Source organism: Notolabrus celidotus, chromosome 4 (assembly GCF_009762535.1).
Source record: "Notolabrus celidotus isolate fNotCel1 chromosome 4, fNotCel1.pri, whole genome shotgun sequence".
Taxonomy (NCBI): Eukaryota; Metazoa; Chordata; class Actinopteri; order Labriformes; family Labridae; genus Notolabrus; species Notolabrus celidotus.
Window position 1 is genome coordinate 30,588,049 of NC_048275.1, and position 24,205 is coordinate 30,612,253.

The following is a 24,205-nucleotide window of genomic DNA, read 5'->3' on the forward strand; positions in this document are numbered from 1 at the left end:
CTGTGGCTTCTTCCTGAACCCATTGTCCATACATCCCTGCTTGGGCAGGTGAAAGACAGCAGTCCTCTGACTAGGGGGGTCGACAACCTTGTAAACAGTTTTCAGGGAGAATTCCTACAGATTTTACTGACGGATCTGTGGATCCAGCCACAGGTAGATCTGGGTTTGGGGTGTATGTGGCCAATCCTGGGATCCAGGAGAGTGTGCGCATATCCGATAGGACATCGATTTTTACAGCTGAACTCTTGGGAATTCTATGGGCTGGGTGGAGGAGGTCAAACCAGAAACGACCATGATATATTTGGATTCAGCGGCTGCTCTGCTGGCTCTCCAGCATGGGTCAGCTAGGGCTCGTCCTGGCCTGCTGGTGGAGATCCTGTGCTGCCTCCTAAGGGTTGAGAAGTCGGGGTGCTCTGTCGAGTTTATGTGGGTGCCGGGTCACTCGGGGGTGGAAGGCAACGAAAGAGTGGACAGACTAGTGAAAGAGGCTCTGCGTAAAGACTCAGTGGAGTTCGAGGTATTGATGGGAAGGTGTGAGTGGCACAGTATCTGCAAGGAAACATTAGAGGAGCAGTGGCAGAAAGAGTGGGCAGAAGAAAAAGAGGGAGGCAGTACTTCTCTGTACAGCCATCTATTAAATGGAAAAGGACGGGTTAAAGACTGGGCGGAGGGATGAGGCGGTCTTAACCAGGCTTAAACTGGGGCACTGTGGGCTGGCCCAGTGCCTTAAAATCATAGGGAAACACCCTGATGGGCTATGTCAGTGCGGGACGCCCGAAACAGTGCAGCATGTACTCTTTCTTGTGTAAGATATAGGCATGAAAGGCAGATTCTGTACATAGAATTGTCGGACCTGGAGGTCTCTCCCTTTTCCTGTAGAACCATATTTGCCGCTGGTGCGCAGGCTCCGCTAGTCTGGCGGGCGGTGCTACGGTTCTTAAAATCAACTGGGCTATATGCCAGACTGTAAGTAGGTGCTAGACCTAGCCTGTGGAGGGCAGCATTACACTCCCCAGTGTACAGCCTGCCGGAATCTCATTAGAAGAAGAAGAAGAAGAAGAAGAAGAAGAAGAAGAACCACACCTTTTGTAAGGTGAGCAAGTGCCATGCTCCCACAGCCAGGTAACTCACTATGTGGCTCCAGCCATCACACTGACTAACCAGAATGTTACACCCTGAGGGTTACACTCTGAGAAAGGTTGCTTGTGCAGCTAAAGGTGAGCAGTTACTCAGCTTTTTATATAATGTAAAAGAAAAACATGAAACGTTCCATTATTTGTTGTAATATATTTTCTTTTTCGTTTCAAAAATGTTCAAGAAAATGTTGCATATCACTTCAGTACTTGTTAAATTATAAGCAAGTTTTAGCAAGAAGGGTAGACTGCAGCTGGGTGGTTAGCATGACTGAAAACATTGAAAACAGTGAAGCTAATGTTAATAAAACACTAAGTTAAAGAAAATGACTTGCATGTACTACTTTTGCATTTTATCAGTCAAAAGGTTGTACCAGAAAACACTCTTCAGAGAAATTGATGATACGCTAATAAGTAAGGGATAATGTATTGCTAGCAGGTGGTTATGGCTAACTCAGTGCAATATTCAGGGTGCTTCGCGTCTGGGTCTTGTCTCACCCTGTCCGGATTCTATTTCCCATAACTACCTGCTAACCATACATGATCCTACTTATTACCCCGGCCACTAACTTAAAATACAGACATGCTGGCAAAAGAAAAACATTGATTAACATTTTATTTTAATGATTTAAAATGATTTATGTACGTAGTTCTTAAAGAATAGCCTGTGGTTCCACAGAGAGGTGGCGTTCCATCTTATCCCCATGTTGCAATTGATTTAACATGAAACTGTCCTCATCCAGCTCTTCTTTTTCTCTGAGTTCTGTGATTGACACAGCTTTAAAGATAAACAAGTCAAATGTCACAACTTTTAACCCTGCTGCTATCATCACCATCGCTCATGGTTTAAGTTTCTTTTTAGTTATCTGTAACCTAAAGTTACACAAACCTGCTCCCCTTCCGTTGCTAATATTGCTGGACAGGATCCAATACAAAAATGTCCATGTTGTTTAGCCTGTTGATTTAGCATACTAACCGAAACTAACGTTTTAGGCACATTGTTTTCATTCCAACAGAAACTAAAAGTTTTAGCTCACCTTACAGTCTGTGGTGTCAACAAGCAAAAGCAAAATGTGCCGGAACTCTTTTCCGCGCATTGATTTGACATGACGTGTTATCAGTTTGCCTCGGTTGTTGCTCATGTTTGTGAAAGTTAATAACCGTTGTCAAGGGGTTGTCTAGGGGTTTTGATCAATCAGAATCAAGCATGTAATACAGCCGGAAGATCAGTAAGAGAGCCGGGTAAATAATAAAGAGTAACACCATCTTTGTTTTTTAACGATACTCTAAGGACTTAAACTCAAGTCCTATTTATTGTAACGCTGTTGAGGTTTCGCCTCGTAAAAGACTGAAACAAGCTAGTGTAAAGTAGAAGTACTCTATAAACAGTCTGACAGCATGTCTGCATCACTACTCTTAATAATGCCCCACTACAATTAGACACATGCCACAGAACAGATAGTCAAATGCCAGTGTTGGAACATTTAGAGTAGAATATAAAATGTTTTGTGATGCTCAGGACATCAGATCATATGTTTGACCTTACTGTTCATTTAAATGGACAACTGGTGAGAGGCAGGAAATGTAAGAAAAAGGAGTGGGGGATGACATGCAGCAAGGCGAGGTATCACACAAGCAACTGCTGAAACAAGCAGCCTCCATACATGTTCTAATGTTTCTGTTCTTTAAAAACCTTAAGGTTTCTCTTTTAACATAGAACTGCACCCTGCGATGTTGTATGATACAATTTTTTATATGAAAATGAAACAAAACATAATAATTCAATGTCTGAAACCAAGCTGGAATGCATGTTTGTTGACTATGCTTGGTGGAAAATGCCTTAAAGTAAGTGTATCATTTATGAGGATTTTCCCTTGTGTCCACACTTCAAGTAAAGGGATGTGAAATTAAACCTGCTGATACAGGCAAAATGCATCTAATGGACTAACAGCAAGCTGCTCTTCAGATTAACCCAAAAATGACCTCCACATTCACTCCTCATCCAAAATGATAATCCTGAACAAGTCTAAATTTTTAACACATAGATCAGGTGACTGGTCTTACAAGGTGTCTGATGATATATGGCTGGATAGACATTTTTGCAGTTTCAATATGTCATAATCACTGCCAGCTGTGTGTGGTCAGCTGGAGGCAACATAAGCACTCATTTTATTTAACGGTTTATAAACAAGGCACATCTGCAGAAGTCTGCATTAAACCAGAATTTATTCGAAAAGGCCACAAAAAACTGTGAGAGCATGCATGAGCACATAACTCGTAAAAAAAATCACAATGCTGTAGCTTCAACTTGAAAACTAATAAAACACACTTTGGGAACTTTTTTTTTACTGCCGGTTACCATAATTATCATAATTTCCTCCTTGTGTTTTTTGCTACAACAACTTTACCTTAAAGAGCCTACCATACAAGATCACGCCATTATCAAACAACTATCCACAAGACTTAAGGGAACACAAAAAGAACTGATACTTCCAGTACAACCGGAGGTATTACGATAACATCCTGCCACATATCTGCAGCTGAACCAAACTCATTAGCAGATGACTACTGATGTGTCCCACAGTGCTTCCTTCATATGAGCTGCATAAATTCTCTTAAGAAACATACTGTATCTGAAAGACTCCAGATGTTGTGAAAGCAAGACTGATGACTCATGGTTGGAAATGTTATTTTTTGAAGGGTAAAGTCGTAGATAATTGAGAAGTCCATTTCTCACATTCAGCATATCAACATTTTTCTTTGATAGAGCAATAACTCAATAAACCAAGGCCAATGCATTTCATTGGAAAAAGGTTCTTTCCCTGTGATGCTATGATAGGCTCAATATCAACCCCACACAAAGAGCTCTGGATCCAGGGTTACGCATGAATAATGAGCACTGGACATAGTTTCTTTCTGTGCTCTTGGTGGAAAATGCTACCTATGTCCCTCATAGAGTTTGCTGCTTAATCTAAGTTGGATATTTAAGTAATTTATTTGAGATCAGTTTGTTAAAGAAAACAGAAGATGAATTTCCTCTGTTGTTCTTATTAGGAATAAGCTGCCACATCAGAAGTTTGGACTTTGAAAGATATGGGGATGTACATGATTTGCATCATGGGAAATGTACAGACTAGTATTGTTGTCACTTGATAACATTAGGGACTGAAATTCAAATTATTTATCTCTGTTACTTTAATCATGAATGCTCTTTTTCGAATTGAAGAATTCAACGACTAAAAAACACCAAAATCGGGACACATTGAAGGTTTATAGTTATAATATAAATATGAGAAGCAATGAACATTTTTGATTAGAATGCCAGGCTGAACCATTTCATCTTCATCTTCCCCACATCAAGTCATACACTGATAGCATGACCACTATACACCACAACAAAGCATGCATAAAATACCTGCTAGATAAATTGAGAGAAACATCAAACGGAGATCAAACCCAGGAAGTCCTGCAGTATGTCAAATGCTGGATTGAGAGGTTCCACATAAATAATGAGACATTCTAACTCTCCTTAATAAACCTATTTAAAGCCCTGGATGTTGGTACAATATAAACCTCAGGGCAGGTTGCAATAACCAAGATAGGATATAACCAGCCTTGAGCAAATCCCCAACACTGCTTTTCCATGTAACTTAGGCCCGGCGTACACAGTGCAAATTAAAGCTGACTCTGACCCAACTTTTGAGTCACACAACTGACTTTGAAGTCAGGCTGAATTCAGCCTAATTATGTGTTGTTTGCCATGGAGCTTACAGGGGGGCACGAGGGCCAATCATGACCCGATCAGCTGCTCCTGATGATTGAATTTCTCGCATGTCATACATTTTGGTTGGCCTGCAGTGTTCTGCACACTGCAAGCAGAGTCATTAGCTACACAGAAGCTGAGCATGGTAGACAGTGTTTGAAAGCCCCATGAAGACACGTGTGGCATGGACAACTGAAATACACATTGATATACGCTAATCAGCCATAACATTATGACCACCTGTGCATGCCAATTGGCTGGGGAGATTGGTGAATGCTCAAATAAGGACATACAGTTGTTTGGACTTCAATGATGCCTTAGAAGCAAGGGTTAAACAGGATGACACCCTCTCACTTCCTATCTCTAGTTTGGTGGAGGAATATAAATGTGCAGCAAGGCGTGGCAAGGCCATGCATCAAAACAAGCAATGCCACTGGATGAAGTGGTATAGTATGTGGAGGAGGAAATTTACCAGGATCATGGCGATTAATAGACTGGGCATCATCATTCTCACATACGACGTCTTGCCCTCTCCCATAAACCTACATCTTTGCCTTGGACAGGAATGGATGCAGCCTGTCCCCAATGTTCCAGCGACCCTCCAATACATCTCCATCCATTGTATGACCAACCTGACAAGGCATATACATCTGGCTGAGGTGTTTGGCAGCAGAACTTGAGTGCAAGAGGTCCATAGATAGTATGCCTTTCAACGACCAAACAACGCTCTCCATTACAACCAACACCAACCATACTTCATATGGAGAAGGGGAGACTTACTTGCCCTCCTTCATCCCAAATGGAAGAAAATGGATTCAAAGAGCTTCCTCCATTGCATTTTGCCCTTGGCAGCATGTTGTGCTTCTCCCCATGACAGGTTCATCTTTTCAAGCTCCTGTCATAGTTTTGTGCTGTGAGATTTGGGGCCTCTAATGTTTCCGTTTGTCTGGTGGTTTCCATCTTACGGCAACTCTTGCTCCATTACCAGTTCATAGCTTAGTCATCTCAGGCGTTTGTATGTGACTTCCTTGATTATGCTTTGGCTTCCTGTTTTCTTGTAGGTTGGATATTTTGTTGGGCCAGAAGATCTGGCAGATTTATCGATGGCCTGTGTTATGAAATTTTTTCCCCTCTACTTCATGTCAGTTTTGACCATTCACTAAGTCTCTTCACCGTACAGCAAAACAGACTTGATATTGTTGCTGTACAAAAGCATCTTTGTCTTAAGGCTATATTGCTTGGAACATCAGATGGGATGGAGTTGGGAGAAGGTAGCCTGAACCTCTTGGCTCCCACCATCTTTGCTGATGATGCTGCCAAGGTAGGTAAAGTCTTTCACAAACTCAAGTGGTGCCCCATTAACAAGAAACTACAATGAGGGAAGGAGAGAGGTAGAGGGCTAATGCCTTTGTTCTTCATCTTCCCTCTAGACTCATGCACACTAAATGCAGCCAGGAACAGGGAAATACATCCTGACCTAGGCCAGAGACTGTTCTCCCATTGGAAGTTGCAACAACAAATTGCAACCTGATCTCATTCTCTCGAGTCTAACTCCTGCCAGCATGTGTCATCATCGATAATGTTGCCTCGGGAGAATGCCTTGAATGAAGCATACAACAGAAAGGGCTGCAATACTCCACCTTGAAGCTAAAGCAAAGGAGCAAAGCTATATTGTTTATGTGTGCAGTCAAGGGGGTTGCAAGGTCTTGTAAGCCAGTTTCATCCGACTCCTGAAGAAATTGGGAGTCAGAGGGCAGGGCCATATGAAAGCAATCAAGCACTCACAGCTGAAAGAAGCAGTCACTGGCAGTGGATGAAAGAAGGGCTGTTGTTTAGGCTTCTAAATGACTGTCTGGGAACCAACCATGGGACACACAACCAGCTTTGACCAGCCTGCTTGGGCCTGCTTCCTCTGATGGTGTCTTGTATTGAACATCTGAAACACCCTGAGACACCTGGGGCTGGTCTTGAAGACTTGGCATGTCCCAGTTGCAACACCCTCTCTGTGATTGTCTGAGGCTTTTTTGGAGGGCTGACTGTCTTTTCTGAGAATAAACCCATGCAAGTCAAGAAACCTACGATAATTTAACTGATTGTCCTTCAATTGAATCCATAACCCATTTTCCTTGTCCGCAGTTTCCCTCAGAAGCTGCAGACTAAGATTAATGTCTGTTCATTTTTGAAAGGCTTCTATTACATCCCCAAACCATTTGAGGAAGTGGTACCAGGCCTGAATATGATCCTCTCTTGAGGTTTCTTCCCCTTTTGTACATCAAGCTGACCATTTTCTTCACCTTCTTTGAGATTTTGAGGTTGGTTGGCAACTGCTGCCGACTCTGAGTTGTGCAAAGAAATACACAAGATAATAATGTTACTGTGTTGGTTACAATATTGTGTGTATGTGCATGAAAAGGTCTGTATTCTGTCTTTCACCCTGTCCCTCCCATCTGGTGAACATTGCACAGGCATCAGACACACCTCCACCAACACATACCCGCGCATGTGATTGTGCATGTGTGTGTTTGTGCATGTGTGTGTGTGAAGTAACAGGAGGAGGAGACACCAGCACCTCCTCCTCCTTTTACTATTACTACACACACACACACACACACACCCTTTCTCTTTCTCATTCACTTTGCTGGGCAGCAGTGGACGGACGCTCCACTGCACAGAAAGCTGCTTATCTGTTTTTACAGCAACACCGTGTTTGCTTGTCTGTGCATGTTTTTTTTCTTCAAAAGCTGTATTTGTCTTTCTGAGTTTCTGATTTGTGCAGCTTCACATCACTGAAGCAGGATGAGCTCTGACGACTTCACCTCCCGCCTCACAGTCCAGGCTGCAGATGGGCAAGGACATGAAGGATGAGGATAAGTTGTACAGATACAAGGGGGTTTTTGTACCCATGCCTCATGTGCCCAGAAGACCATCTGAACGCTCTTGAAAACATGGAGGCCAGAGAAGAAGACCTCATGCTTGTGGCTTATCCCAAATGTGGTGAGTGATTTTTGTCCCATTGAAAAATGTCTTAATTAATAAATAATTAAGACATCTCACCATCTTCTGTGACCCCTGACCTTTGATCAACCTCTCACTTAATTACTAAAAGACTAAGTGCCAAGTGCAGTGAGTTTCCTTTGTGTTCAGACTTGACTAACAAATGTTTAAAACACAGGAAACACAAAGTTATAATGCATTATCCAGTTAATTAATATGTTCAGCATTAATTGTTTTTATTTTGCTGTTAAAAACATCACAAATCTTACTTTTTTCCTATTATCTCTCAGTTAATAAGCTGTCTGCACAGTAGCTGCTTCTCTTCTGGAGTCCACAGAAAGTGAGCCTGCTCACTGTACATTATCCTGTTTAGGACTCAGCAGCTCACAAAAGTAATCTACAATTGAAAAGAAGAATAGACTCTGATAGTACAGATTAAATGATCTTTGAATCTTATCTTAATACTTTTTTTTGCCATTAACCCCTCTTTAAACACTCTCACAGCAAATAGCAAGCTAAGTTAAGCATTACATCATCTCAGTCCTCTTCAGTTCTGTAGTCGTCATGCTTCTTGTTGTGCACTTTTTCAAAGCTTTTTGACTACAGGTTGAACAGGCTTGTTGACATTTTTATGAGCAAGTCTAACATTGCACTTACAGGACTTATTTAGACTGATACAGTTACCTCATATCTTTACAGACCATTTGATTCTGATTGCTAAATAACACATTTCAGAGTCCGCTATTTCTTATATATCACACCTTTGCTACTGAAACATATCTGATTGAGGTGATCTCAAGACCATGTCACATATCGCACAACACAAGACATGTAAAACGGGAAAAAAGTCACAAGATTCAATGTTAAAGATCATCAAATAAACTAAACAGTTCAGCAGATGACTCATTTTAACTGTTCACATTAGAATTGTTAATGTGCGGTGAGGTTATTGGAGTTGACATAACTTATATTGACTTGTTAGGGTAAGACTGATAAATCTCAATCAGCAGATACAACTCAATTTAGAAAAAAAAAAAGCTTTATTTTATTTTAACACTGATTAGATCACTTGCTTCTACTTGCAGTCTTTCTAACACTAGTTTGTTAGGTTGTCATGTAAACATTTTGATAGCACAATTTACTGAAATTTCATTTTTAAAATAAACACACATTCACTTTTTTTTTTTTTTTTTTTACCATGACAGGCTTGAAAAAGTTCAAAAAGTACTTTTTCTTGTTTCATATTTTATATTTACTAAGACAAAAGGAAAGAACAGATGCTATAGATAAATGAATAATTCAATAGAATACTATCCAAAATATCCCACTTCATCTACTTCAAACATGGTCGCTTCAAAATTACTTGATTTTTAAAATTCCCTTTTAACCTACTTCAAATTGTGCTTTTAAACAATTCTTGCATTTGTTTTTTCTTTCTTTTTTACAAAAAGTGGTAACAGGACTTTTTGGAATGGATTCATGTCTTACAATCTACCACATTGTGTTACAGTAGCAACAGTAATCTTAGCTACAGGACTGTTTTGAATGTTAGCCATACAGTCCCTGAGCCGTGGTTTAAGTGTCTTACTTAAAGACAACTTAAAGTAAGGATGGGTGGAGCTAGGGATTGAACTGCGGTTGTGGGACAAACTGCTCTGCCTCCTGAGCCACAGCAGCCTCTTTTTTCCCCCTAATCTCTACTTTAGTGAACTTTTCCACAAACCCACAAACATAACAAGCAGAGACAGAGAAAAGGGAATAACACTTCCCGCTTGGTTCATTTGAGGACATGAAAACGTCTAAGAATTGAGATCCAGCGGCTGGAACACATTGTGATGTTTCTAAACAGTTTCTGAGCTCATTTTCATATGCTTTTAATTGTTTGATTTATTCTGAGGCTGTGTGGAAGGAAAGGATTTATCTCAAAGTTAGATGATAGAACATAGAAAAATGATTACCAGGATGTAGAGTTTTCCTCGCCTGAGGTTTTGGACCACATGAGAAAAAGAGGTTTACCAAAGCTACTATCTAGGGGGTAAATCACAAAAAGCATGTTTCTGCTACGTCAAATAGGGTTTGTCTTTTCACTCATCTTTTTTTAAAAATAACGTTCTTTTCAAACCTTCAAAATCTTTTATCAAGCTGGTTTCAAGGAGTGAGCATTTGTGAAAAATGATTGTAAACAGGGTTCTCTTTTAAAATGCTCAAAGAGTCAGCCTGGTGTGCTCATGGTGGATTCAGCACCTCAGGACTTATGCTCCCTTCTGTTTACAGTTCACTTCCTGTCTCAGACCACACTTAATGTTTACTTTTTATCCAAAGGTTTCAGTGAACTCACCGCAGCTTTTCAAGAAAAAGTAGGGTACATTACGTTAAAAAATGCACACAAAAAAAGTTCAGTAACTTGTTGATCAGTGATTTCAGTGTGATTTTGAGAATTTGTTAATTTGGAGACTATCATACCAACTGTTCCTTTTTGTTTAGGCTTAGCCAAGCCTATGAAGCTATGTGCTGGCTGTAGCTTCATATTATCATCATGAGAACAGCAGGTTTATTAACTTATGTTCCAAGCACAAGAACTCACACAAGAGAAAAATAAGCTTAGAAAAGATTACTTTAAGATATATGTCTGCTGCCCTAACACTCCTAAAGATAGATTCTATAATTTAATTGGTATCCAGTAAAATGCACGAGACTTCAACTACATTCCTGTGAAGATTATTTTCCAATCTGCTTGTGGTGGAAATTTACAAGAAAAACAAACAAACATTGGAGTAGAGAGAAAATCAGCTTTTGGCTAAAGCTAGCTTGGTTAGTAATACAAGCTAACAGGCTGTTAGCTACGCATTTCCTTCATCTGTTCTTCAAACTTTTGGGGTTTAATTCAATCTGAACATCACAATGAACACATGACTGATTTAACAGTGTGGACGAACTAGACACTCAGAGACATGTTGCCCACTTAGTCTGCTTCACTTGTCTTAATTTGAGGAGTCAGTTCAAGCTAACACTGCATAATGTTTACTCACTCAACAGCACACTACTCTGAACATTAAAGCTATTCTTTTGACATAATGAAGGGAGAAAAGTCGTTAAACAGGGGAGTTACCAGCCTCGCTGGCAGATATCCCATCATGCTTTGAGCAGTGAGGCGTCCATATGCAATACACAGGGAATGTTTTCAGATGTGACGGTAGGTCCACTCTGTAAGACAGCTTCAACTTGACTAATTTTTTTGACCACCTTACCATATAATCCAGGTCAAGAGCCCTCCTTCAGAAGTGATTTCAACAGTTGCATAAAAGTAGTTTGATGGTAAACTCTCAGGTTGAAATGTAGGCATGGCAAACAATGCTGGATACATTTTGATCAGGGAATCTAAGGGCATTATTTAATGTATTTGCATGACATAAGACTTCTTGGACAATAAATGCAGCAGCTGATAACAACACAAAAATATATAAACCGTAGAAGTCTACATGCAATAACTCATTTTAAATTATATACCTTCTCGACAGCGTCATATTAGCCATTTAACCTGTGATAGCTATCAAAGCCAGAACAACCTTTTACCTTTGCAGGAAAGCTGGTAAATGCCGTGCATGACTCAGCACTAATGCCTGTGTGAATGTGGAGATGATTTATTGATATGATAAAGCTCCACATAACTCCACCTTAAATCTCTTTCCTTGTAAACACAAAGCGCTGGCGTTATGGTTTGAACGGTGTGAAAAGCTGCTGTCACTACGCTGCGTTGGAGGAATGTGACATGTTTTCCTTTGGGAAAGTGTTTACTTTTGCACACAGTAGGTCGCTGGTAGGGGAATGACATGAAGACAGACGAGTTTAATGTCTTTGGAGGAATGTTAGATTACAAACACACCCAGCCCACATCTTCATGCATAGGGGCCGGTCTGGACTTGGGCCCACTTGGGGATAACAGAGGCGGGACTTTACATGTCCTCCAGCCGTACAGCAAATAGGAGCCTCTTTTTCAAACGCATGAACATCCCATTTGGACTTCATGGCAGTTTAAACAGCGTTTCTAGAAGACCACTGCAGATAATGACTTCCTGGCGTCTCTGTGATAAATTGCATAAGATTAAAGATTAGCCCAGCCTTCACCTCATGCTCATAAATATACAATCTGCTGCTGTTATTGACCCGTAATATTTTCTCCAGACACAGTTTTCTATGTGTGTGTTGTACAGCATGTTTCTAAAGCTGGTTTTTCTCCTCCATTCCTGGGCTCTGGGAGACAACTTTTAGATCATAAAACTATTCTTAGTCTCTTCAGAGAAAATTCAGGTCACACTTTTAAAACAGCTCAAACTGGTTTATAGGAAAGATGTACAGGTATGGCTCTATTTTAAACTTATATAGCCCTATCAAATATCATTAAAACCGTCTGCACGGGTAGACAGGGTTATGAAATCATGTTATTTTGGAATATTTGCTTAAATGAAGAACCCTTTGAGCAATTGTCTTCAAAATTCACAAGTTTATATAGAAGTAACTGTACATTTTATCAACGTTTTTTTTCCCACGATGACAAGTACATTTAACTCCTGTTGTTTCCTTGAGATCTTGACTTGTTTATCTTTTGTCTTAAGATAAAAACACTGGTTTTCCAAGGAAGATGAAAAGCTAATTTATATTTAAAAAATCATCTTGTTATCCCAAGCTCACAAGACAAAGGTCAAGATCTCAAGAAAACAAGTAACATTGTCAACTTATCATGAAAAAGAAGTGTTCTTTAAATTATGGATCACTCAGAAGGTTTTTTTTTCTTCTTCTTTAATAAAGTATCATAATAAACACTTCACACTTAACAGGTTAGGGAGGGTAATGCAGGAGAGATGTGCCCTGTTTTCCTAGAGTTTGTCAGTACTCAAGATGCAGCATTTTGGACCAGATGAAGGGACCTTAAAGACTTTGTAGGGAAGCCAGATAAAAGGTAATTACAGTAATCCAGGCTGCCCTTGAAAGTTGTTGAATTCTGGTCAAATGGAACTCCCATATTCCTAACAGTGGTGCTGACTGATGTCACCTAAGGCAGTAAGATCAGAAAAAAACTATATAAATGTGCTGCTAAAAGTCTTTTTTTTTTCGCCTGCACCTTCAAATAACGATTTGCATAATTGTATCCAAATTCTCTTGCAATTCCTCTCCCAGATTTTTTTTTTTCAGTTTGTTTTGTTTTACTTGTGGGACAAGAGCCCACTGTTTATGGGCACTTACTTTTACTGCTGAGCTAAACCAGTGACCCACATACAGTGTTTTTATGTTTCTGTTGATGACCATCATTTAAATGGACTGCGGTTTAACAATACATTGACTGTACAATGTCGTTGAATCGTGTTGTGTGCGTGTGTTTGTGCAGGCTTTAACTGGATGGTTGGGGTAATAAGGAAGATCATCACCGAGGCGACTGGGGTGAAACCTGAAACCAAGATGCCACCACTGATTGAGTTTATGGGGCCAGAGGTCCTAAAGGTACTCTTTGAATGTGTGCCTGTCTCTCAACTGTGAAAACTGCTACTACTACTACTACTACTACTACTACTACTACTACTACTACTACTACTACTACTACTACAACCACTACTACTACCTGAAGCTGTAGTGGAGCAAGGTTTTTTTTCAAAAACTAAGTTTTCAGCTAATCATGGCGGTAGCTTGGTTAGTAAATTGCATCTATGGTTCATGTCTGCTTTGTCTGATGTGGAGAAATGAGAAATGCGAAAGTGCAAAAACTGTAGTTCCTTGAATGTCCACTTGAGGCTGGATGCAAAAGCCCAAGAAACCCTAATAGGTCTCATGTTAAAATGCCCATTTTTACAGAAAAAAACTGAACATATTTTCAATCCGGTTAAAAAACAGTTACAGTAGCTTATTGATTTATTTATTTATTCATTTATTCACACACTGTTTGGTGGTTGAATTTATTTAAAGCACATTGGTTAAGATAATATTAAGGATAAGAGCTATACATACACTACAAGTCAAAAGTTTGGACACACCTGTTCATTCAATGGTTTTTACTTATTGTAATTATTTTCAGCATTGTAGATTAATACTGAAGACATCAAAAGTATGAAATAATCTGGTTTTGCCATAATCTGGATTACAACAGTAGTTAAATAGGGCTATCTATTGTGTACTAACCCTACCTCTGAACAACACAACTGATGGTCTCAAACACATTAAGAAGGCAAGTCATTCTACAAATGAACTCTTGAAAAGGCCAATGTTAATTAGAAACCATTCCAGGAGACCACTTCATGAAGCAGACTGAGAGAATACCATGAGTGTGCAAAGCTGTCCATGAAGGAAAAAGGGGGCTACTTTACAGTATCTAAAATATAAAACATATTCTGCTTTGTTTAACAAGTTTTTTTGAATACATAATTCCATATATGTTCTTTCATAGTTTTGATGTCTTCAGTATTAATCTACAGTGTTTCAAATAGTTGAAAAAAATAAAAACCCTTGAATGAGGAGGTGTTTCCAAACTTTTGACTGGTAGTGTAAATTTTCATTGTTGTAGGCATGACAGACTGACAGCTCAACCTCTTTGCCGTTGTCTAGGTGGATTGAAGATTATGGTGAGTCAGCATTTTCAATATGGCGTCTGCCATCTTTGGACTTCAGAAACAAATAGGTGACATCTCAAAGACTAAGGTCATGTTTTATATAGTCAGGGGTTATTATACAAGCTTCTTGTTTTAGCTGCCACCAAACAACTGCTTTTAGTTAAATGTACTTTCTTCAAAAACTAACAGTGATTGTGTTTTTAAAATAATCAAACTTAAAATATTAATATTTTCAGGTTTCTTTTGTAGCCATGCCCTCAGATTTATCATCTATAAATACCATAATTCATAAACTGGACATCATGCTGCACACATTTTGTGATTGATGCTGCCAAAAATTTGGGTATAAATCAGTAAAGAGGTAGCAAGTTTTTTGCATTTAGTGGAATCGCCCCCTGTTTGTCATTTCACAGAATGTGGGTTGTAAAGCATTGGTATCAATTTTGAGATACAGAGTTTACGTCCACCTTCTTGAACAGTATTTATATAATGTCCCAATCATTCTGGTTAACACCAAAATAAACCCCCTCATCATTTGAATAGTTTTCACCTCTGAAGAAACAAACCTCACTGAAGTCAATCCTGATAAGGGTTGGTTCCACTTTACGTCGTTGATATGTCCTCTGAGCGCTCATGTAGCGACTATTAGAGAAGGTTAAAACAGAATTCCATCTGAGTTGAGATCCTGATCTCAGTGCGATATGAGGATGCTAACTTTATGCCTGTTTGGAAATCTTTCAAGACCCGGCTCTCTCCGTTGAGTGAATGCTCCTCTGAGGTTGGCTTTTGTTTAACCTTGGTTTTATCAGTCTCCATCTGTGTTGCCTCCTCTGTCTACAGTGCTCTTTTTCTTCTGCTGGGTTGAGTTTACACAGTCACCCTGGTTGTTTCACTGTCCGCTGTACTTTCTCTACTGTAAATCAAGCTTTCTATCCGAGGACATCGTAACTGGTGGTAGACAAACTTGAATAGTGAAAGGGCATTCAAGGAACCAAATTAAACACTGATAGTAAAGGATCCTATAGCCAGTACATTGTACGTTCGACAGTGATTCCATTATGATGTTTCTAATGAGTATTTTAATCTAAAGACTGGTCTAATGAGAGTTTAATGATTTTTTACATGGATATGTACAATTTAAATGGACTTGGTTGACGTTTTTATGGACGTTTCACTGCTCATCCTAAAGGCTGCTCTATCTACATTTTGGATCTTTTGGATTAGACTTTAAATGACAAAGAACCCTCACAGACAGATTTATGTATAGACTTTACCAAGAATCGATGCCACATAACAGACTGTTTAACAACCACATTTGCATTTCTCATTCCTATTCAAACTGGATTATAGTGAGGTCAGTGATTATAAACATGGGCTAGTTCAAACCAGATATACATCAGTTAGACAGCGGCTTTGTTCTTGTGTGCGCTTCTCTTATCTTTGTTATTAACCACCTGTTCATATTTTGGGTGAGTGTTGAACACTGTTATCCATTAATACAGTCTCCTCCCTTTTCTTTTGCCTCAAATCAAACCGTGTACAAACTTAATTATTAGTCTGATGTTTTGGGTGTATCTATTGACTCACATAAGTCTAACAAAGATAAAGGCTTTTATTATATGTGTGGAACCAGAAACAATATAGGACCTTTCTAAGGCTGCTCTGTCATTTGTCTCTTTCAGTCAGGTTGAAAGCAATGATGCAAAACCAATGTTTGATCATAAAGCACACACCCTGTTTACATAATGTACTCTCAGAGAGGAACTGAACAGATGTCCTTTTTATTGTAAAGGAGTTTTAGACGGCTCATTAGCAGGTCAGATATGAAACATATTGCTGTGTTTACTCAGGCTGTTGAATAATGAACACAAAGGGTTGGGCTGGAGTGTTCGTGTCTGTGAGTTGTTAGCTGTATGCTGACTATATGCAATGTTAAAATCATGAAAATCAAATGGTAGGGAGAAAAATTCTTACAGGAAAAGCAGGAGTAATTAAGATAAGATATACTTTATTGGTCCCCCACTGGGGGAAATTATTTTGTTACAGCAGCTTACAACAATTAAACATTTTAATGAATATGAGTAGGGTGGTGAAAAGTCTCATGCCAACAGGCTAATTTTAAAGGACGGTTTTAGGCTGCAAAACCATATTAAAGATTCATTAAATAAACATTTTGATCTTTCTTTGATTACATCTTGACAGAAATATTTCTCTGACCATAATCAAGTGCTTTGAATGCTCCACCAGAAACTCAAAATAATTTATCATCCATGAACGTGTGCCTAACCCTAACCCTTTTTGCTGTTGTAACAATGAATTGTTATGAAAGTTATTTATTAACATTTTCACTGGTAAGAAGTCTCATAATAAATATTTGATCACTGTTGTATTAAAGCAAACATGTTTGAATCCTTTAAGCCTTTGAATACAGAGCATCTTATTGGAAAGTAGAGATCCTAAACACAACACATGTAGGGCTTGTGAATCGAATATTTTTTTATGTCATAACTTTTGTTGTCTTACTCCAGCTGTCACTATTAAGTAGTCAATCAATCTACTTCTTGTTTAAGCTCAGTTTATGCTACAATTAATGGCTTTTGTAAGCTTTTCAGGTATTGAAAGCTCTGAAAAGATCATAGGGGTCTCAAGTTGTATGGTTTGCCACAGGGTTCTATTATTTCAGGAGAAAGTTAGTTATAGTTCTGAAAGTCAAGTCAAGTCAAGTCAACTTATTTATATAGCACATTTAAACAACCAGTGTTGGCCAAAGTGCTTTACAAGGTAAAAAGTAAAAATTACATGAAGACAACAATAAACAACACAACAAAACAGGATATTAATGTCCTCTTCACGAGTAGAAGGCCAAAGAGAAGAGATGGGTCTTCAACAAAGATTTAAAACATTCAACAGTTGGGGCCGATCTTAATTGGAGTGGCAAGCCATTCCAGAGCTTGGGGGCCGCTGCTGCAAAGGCTCGGTCTCCCCGGGTTTTGAGGCGACTTTTAGGCACATCCAGGAGCAGCTGGTTTGTTGACCTCAGTGCTCCGGTTGGGTTGTGAGCATGGAGAAGATCAGCCAAGTAGGATGGTGCCAATCCATTTAGGGCCTTGTATGTTAAAAGTGCAACTTTAAAATCAATCCTGTGACGGACTGGGAGCCAGTGGAGAGCACGCAGCACAGGTGTGATGTGCTCCCTCTTTTTCCTGCCAGTCAGGAGGCAAGCTGCCGCATTCTGTACAAGCTGCAGGCGCTGAATAGACGCCATGTCTAAGCCGACATACAAAGAATTACCACATGAAACACCACAAGTCGCAGCCAAACAGCAGCCTCCAGGGCTGTAAGCTGAAGCCAACACTTAATTGATATAAACAGCGATTTCTGGAATAGCCCTCGGGGCTGACTCCAAAGAGAGCCAGTCACCTAGATGAGCATCCAAAAGGCCAAACTCTTCAGTAGGATGAAGATATAAGAAGCCTGGTAGACAAAGCCTGGGGTCTGGATTGCCCCTTTCACATGTTCACAAAACAGAAAATTTCCCATGTGAGAACGGCAAGCTCCTTAAGAAATTAGGGCTTGTTGTTCTGAGAATATCTAGAGAACATCATGAGCTCATCTGTGAAAGGGCTGGCAGCGTATTTCCCCATTCATGACAACTTTTTGGATGGTTATTTTGACTCATGACTCATCCATTTCAATACTTTAGGGCCAAAATAATACAAAGTTAGGTAAGTGGCTAGTTTTCTGACATTGGGGTTCATCTGTGATTCTAAAATACCAAACTAGGAAACAATAATCCACAAAACAATGAAGAAGACACTGAGGATGTGTCAATTGTTCATGTTCACCCTATAGTGTACTATTGTGAATAAAATTTTATGAAGTCTGTGGTTCAAGTCTCAAAAAGAAGACATGTTACTTTGACACTGAAGACTCTATTTGCATCATGGATCTGACCATCAATCAGTTTTTCTTAGTTTTTTTTCTTTTTTACAGCAAGCACTACCTTCCTTTATATAAACCAAGAATGCAAGTTATGTAGGCCTATACAAAACTTTTCTATTGATAAGATCAGTCAGCTTTGGGTATAGCTATATTGTTGTAAATGGTTTAAGGACCTTTGTAACTCTTGTGTTTAATGGAAAAATGTAAAATGTGTGAAGTTTACACTTCATCTCCTTTGTCCTGCTTTTCTCTCAGGCCTTGAATGGGACTCCTTCTCCGAGGTTTCTGGGGACTCACCTGCACCCTGACAACATCCCTGCCTCCTTCTATACAAAGAAACCTAAAGTAAGTATCAAACTGTTATTATTTAGTCAATTCACTGTGGAAAAAGATAACAACAAGAAGCTCAAGAGGTCGAAACATCTAGTCAAACCTTTTCCCACAGTCTGAAGGTTACACAAAATCAATTTTGGTCGGATGGAAGGGAAATAAAGAGGATCAAACTTCCAGACTTCTAGGACAGGTGTTGGATTACTCCGGCTTGGTGAATGAAAGGATTGGCTCTATGCAACCACAATTTGCAGACAGACAGGATCAAAGTGAGGGACATGATTGACCAACCTGACCATTTCCCTCATTCGACCAAAGGGTTGGAAATCAGTGGACTTAAGGAAGTAAAACCATGTTTGACCATAAGGTGGTTTGGAAGTGTTCCTGTTACTAGAACACCCTGGACCAAAAACTGATGATCACCTTTATTGTTTTTAATCAGATATGTGACTTTGTTGATCTGACAGTTGGATAAATAGAGCAGAGTGCAGTGAACTGATCTGGTGGTGAGTTGGATCAGATAACAAGAGAGGCTACCAGACAGACCTGGTAAACCCTATTGTGCATGAGGGGTAAACGAGAAAGGTCTGGCTTATATCCCTGCATGCAAGGTCATCTGTTTCAATGTGTGAAAAAGAGAGAGGAGGTAAGGAGCCAGGTAGATGGTTACAGTTACTACAGTTTTTACCACATCACATAAAGAATAAGATCATTGATATACTGGAGTAAGTTTCCTTTGTAGGGTGACTTGGTTCACCATGGGAGATAGGGCAAAAAAACTCAGACATCTGTTGAAAGCTCAACATAGAGCCAGTGGGGGGTGACCCCAAGGTAGACCAAGGTCCAGCTGGAGGAATAATATATCTCACTCCTTGGTTTACAATGAGATTCCTCCTAGGGGATGAAAAATGTTGATGGGGGAAGGGACATCTGGTCTAACTTGCTTTGCTTGGTTCTACCATGACTTTTCCCTGGATAAGTGTGAATGAATAGATGAATGGTTGGATGGACGGATGGATGGATGGATGGACGGATGGATGGATGGATCGACGGATGGATGGATGGATGGACGGATGGATGGATGGACGGATGGATGGATGGAAGGATGGATGAATGGAACATAAAAGGATAAAACAGAGCTAGTATAACCATTAAATGACAGCACAGTTCATCAAGCATCAGAACCATCACATGTTAAAGTTTTGTTTTCTGGAATATGTCTGTTGTTTTTCCTTCTTGTTTACTCTTTCTTTTGTTCACGGATGATGTTTAATTTGTGTTTACATTGTAATTATTGTCTTTAGCCCATTTTCTTGTCTGTTTCTTTTTAGTCATCATAACTAATAAGTACACAACTTATTGAATTGCTGCATCTTTGTTTGTTGTGTGTTTTTGTAAAAGATGCTGGTTATCTTCAGAAACCCAAAAGACACTGCGGTCTCCTTCTATCATTTCTGCAACAACAACCCAGTCCTTCCCTCTGTGAAGTCCTGGGACTCCTTCTTCTCCGACTTCATAAGTGGAGACGGTGAGAAAGCAACACATCAGCAGATGTTAGGGTCCCAGAGACATTTAGAATTTGCAGTCCTTCACAATCTGACTTAAGGAGGTGGTATCATGCTTTTACCATATTTTATAAACAAATATCAAGTTAAAATGTTTGATGTCAATACAAAACTGGCCACAGATTAACATTGTGAGGTAAATGTGTTGGAGTAATCAATCACATGATGAGACTGCAGGTTGATTTGAACAGATTGTTGAAAAAGTCAAACGAGAACTAAACGAGATTCACAAAAGAGTTGCTCAAACCATGAAGTCACCAAATGGAGAATTGCCTAAAGAGGCACAATAAACGTACCTTTTAATTTACTTAAAACTCACCTTTCCTGTGTTGCTGGAGATTTGTTTGTTCCTTTCCAAACTTTGCAGGTTAATTTTTGGGTCCAGAACATAAAGCCATATTTTAATAATTTGTCATTTTAAAAGACAAACATTGGTTAACGCAATGCTGATGATTTTGTAGCATTGCAACAGTGGAGGAGGGTTCTGGAGAGCTGGGTTCAGCAGTGCTTTAAGTGCCCTTAAGAGACAGCAGCTGTAATGAAGCCTTTCAGACAGAGGCTGATATGAGGGTAATCAAAGACACCTATCTGAGAAGTGAAGAATTTTTTGAGCTCTAAATCCTGTAAAACTACCAATTACGCTATCAGAGGCACAATATAAAGCCTGAAAATGAGCATAATACCCCTTCTTTTATGATCCCTAAGCTCAACTTTGTTTATGACTTAATAAACAGTGTGTACAACTAAACCAGCAGGGTAACTGTGGAAGTGTTGGACACATTCGACCATTAGTGCTCTGCTTACACACTCATAAAATGTGGTTTAAGATGATTCTCATACCTTCTCTGGACAAATGGACCTCTTTGCCAAAACAAGCAAGAAAAGGGACTTATAAGTGTTCCTAAGTAGTCTGCTATGTGTTTTTTTTAGTTCCCTGGGGGTCATACTTTGAACATGCTTTAGCCTGGGAGAAGAGAGCGGACGACCCTAATGTCATGCTTATTACCTACGAGGAGCTAAAACAGGTAGATCAAATTTGGTGGCTTTAAAAACGTATCAGATTATGAATGCTATTTTATACATTTGAAATCTCCTACTTAAATATATGCAATATTAAGAAGAATGCATATGAAAGGCTGTTGTAGAAAAACTTTGTTCAGTGGAGCATTTTCCACATTTTATGGCTTTGTGTGCGTTTCTTGCCCTGCAGGACCTCAGTGAGGGCGTCAGTCAAATCAGCACATTCTTTGGCTTCAGCCTGACCAAGAACCAGGTCCAGCAGATTGCAGAAGGGAGCACCTTCAACGCAATGAAGACGTCCTCCGCCAATGCTCACACTTTGGGAAATATCATCTTCAGGAAAGGTGCTTAAGAAACTTTGCTTCGTTATCATACCTGAATAAAAGATACTTTGGGAAAGTTTTCCCATTACAGTACATTTATAAGACAATAAAAAACATTATTCTGCTCATATACAGGCGAGATTGGGGACTGGAAGAATCACTTTACACCAGAACAGAGCAGAGAGATGGACGAGGCCTTCAACAAACACCTGGCAGGAACCAGGCTTGGAACTAAACTCAACTACCAAATGCACTGTCAGTAGGGAGGAGGAAAAAAGGGAGGGAAACAATTTTTTTAAAAAAAGGGGACTTCTCTGCCCTGAGCTGAGGCTGACAGATTCCCCCCTTTAGGCAAGATCTGCACATATCTCTTTTTCACCAGATTTGGACTTAAGCCCAGAGGCATCATGACTACTTTATTATTCTTAAGGATATTGTTGGGTAAAAATCTGAGGGGAAAAACTGCTCGGGAGGCTCAGTTCAGGAATAAAAGTCCCTTTGAAAGGCTAAAGGAAAGAAGGAAGGAATGAGAGAAAGATTGTGCAAAGGGGGAAAATATGTATTTTGGGGAACTCCAACATTTTGTTGCTGTATAAGGTCTATAAAAGAAATCAGTTAAGGACTAGTTAAACATTGTTAGAAATGAATATCCGTTTTATATGTTAAAAGTTGAGAAACCAGCCAGGTCATCTGACTATGATTACCAAGATCAGATGACTATTGTTACTTGACTGACAGAAAACACCACCAGGAATTCATCATTTGCAAAACAGCACAAATGGAAGACTTTGCCAGGATTTAAAAGCTTCAGATACTTATCATGACTTGAAATATGTCGTCAAAAATGAGATGTTATCCAATGTGATGATGTAGAGACAAATCTACAAACCATATCAGCCCTGTAGATTGCCCTGAAACAGCAGTTTGCCTTTTGGCTAACTAAGCTAACTGCCTGCTGGCTTATTTGTAATCCTGAGACAGTAGCAGTAGCAGTGGCATCAATGTGTTCGTCAAAATCTACACAAAAAAACAAGTGATCTGAAAACTTGTCAAACTACTCCTTTAAAAATCTTCCTTATGATGATTCCTCATCTTTAGTCTGTCTGTGAAATGTAGACATGTCAGTGCAAACAACAACAGTTTAATACATGCCAATAATGAAAACGATGCTTAATTCATGTAAAAGTTTTGGTAGAGCAAATTGTTCTCCAAGTTCAGGAAACTGAGTGTTTTAATTTAAATCAGTTGACAGAAAGGGTAAAATTTTTCTGTTCTGTCAGTCAGATGCTGGAGTCACAAAAGCATACTGATTTGGTTTTTGGAATAAAAAGAATTACAGCTTCAGGCACAACATGGGGGTTTCAGCAAGCAGCCAATATGGTTTCAGGTACCTTACAGGATTGTGATTAGCCAGGCCAGTTCATTTGATTATTTGTTTGCCCTCTATGTTTGATTTTCTGCTAAAATAAATGGAGCATTGTTTGAGAGTCTCAGGTGTCAGATTTATCTGGAAGGATACCCCAGGGTTCTTTATTTTCAAACCTGTTTACAACACATAGCAGGTAAATTGTCCTCAAATTGGCAGCTTTATGACCTCACTCAAGTTGAGAAATTGGGATAAATAATTATTTTATGTGGTTACAGGCTTATCCCTGTTTTTATGTGAATTACATACATGATGTAAATGTACATGATGATCATTATGAAAATAAAGCCTTTCCAGAACACATACCATTTCAAATTGTTGCGCTTTTTGTCCTCCCCAGAGACAAACCTATCAAATACAGTAGTGGACAAAGTACACAGCTTCATTACTTAAGTCAAAGTATAGATACTCCTTAAAAAATCTCAAAACGTTGTATTTTCACAAAGCTGAGTGCAGTCAAGAATACATAGGAGTACATTCGGTTAGATTATGTTTTTTTAGAAACCATTACTTGAAATCTCTAAAAAACTATACCATGGAATAAAAACAGAAACTAAGTTACTCCAAGCACAGACAACTTAGTTTGAAATGTTCATCTGGAATGAAACAAATGTTACATAGTTCAACACGCTTTCTCAGGTTGGACAGTGAATATTTGTATGTTTGGGCAGAGTGGGAAACAGGGAGAACATTTCCACTATACGTATCATTCTTCATTTCAAAAACCTCTTACACGGGGTGAAGATATGGCCATGGAGGCTCAGGTGGAGAATTATAGCCATCATTACCACCTCTACATTAACTGCCTGATCTCAGTGAATTTTGTTCCATTTTTGCTCCATGTCAACCATTGAGAATATTTACAGATACGGCTAAACCACTGAGACAAACAGAACTACATAAACACATTTTATTGTCTTAGGGATCAGATTTCAGAAAAGAAAAGGAAATTAATGAGCTGACTTCAAAGCAAAAGTAGTGAGTAACCAGAGAACCGATAGAAATGTAGTGGAGTAAAAAGTACAATAATTGTCTTCTGAATGTAGTGGAGTAAAAGTAATACGTTTCCCCAAAAAATAATACTCAAGTATAGTGCATAAACTCAAAAACTGT

General features: G+C 39.2%; 1 protein-coding gene across 1 annotated transcript; it reads left to right on the top strand.

Moving 5' to 3' along the window:
• Positions 1-292: 292 nt before the first annotated feature.
• Positions 293-23,397, top strand: LOC117811849 (sulfotransferase 6B1-like). Its single transcript, XM_034682326.1, is given in 9 exon segments — positions 293-533; positions 7,698-7,789; positions 7,791-7,890; positions 13,274-13,386; positions 18,684-18,773; positions 20,160-20,286; positions 21,254-21,348; positions 21,534-21,687; positions 21,802-23,397. Coding segments are annotated over 9 exon segments (1,140 nt in total). The 3' UTR covers positions 21,930-23,397.
• Positions 23,398-24,205: the final 808 nt, after the last annotated feature.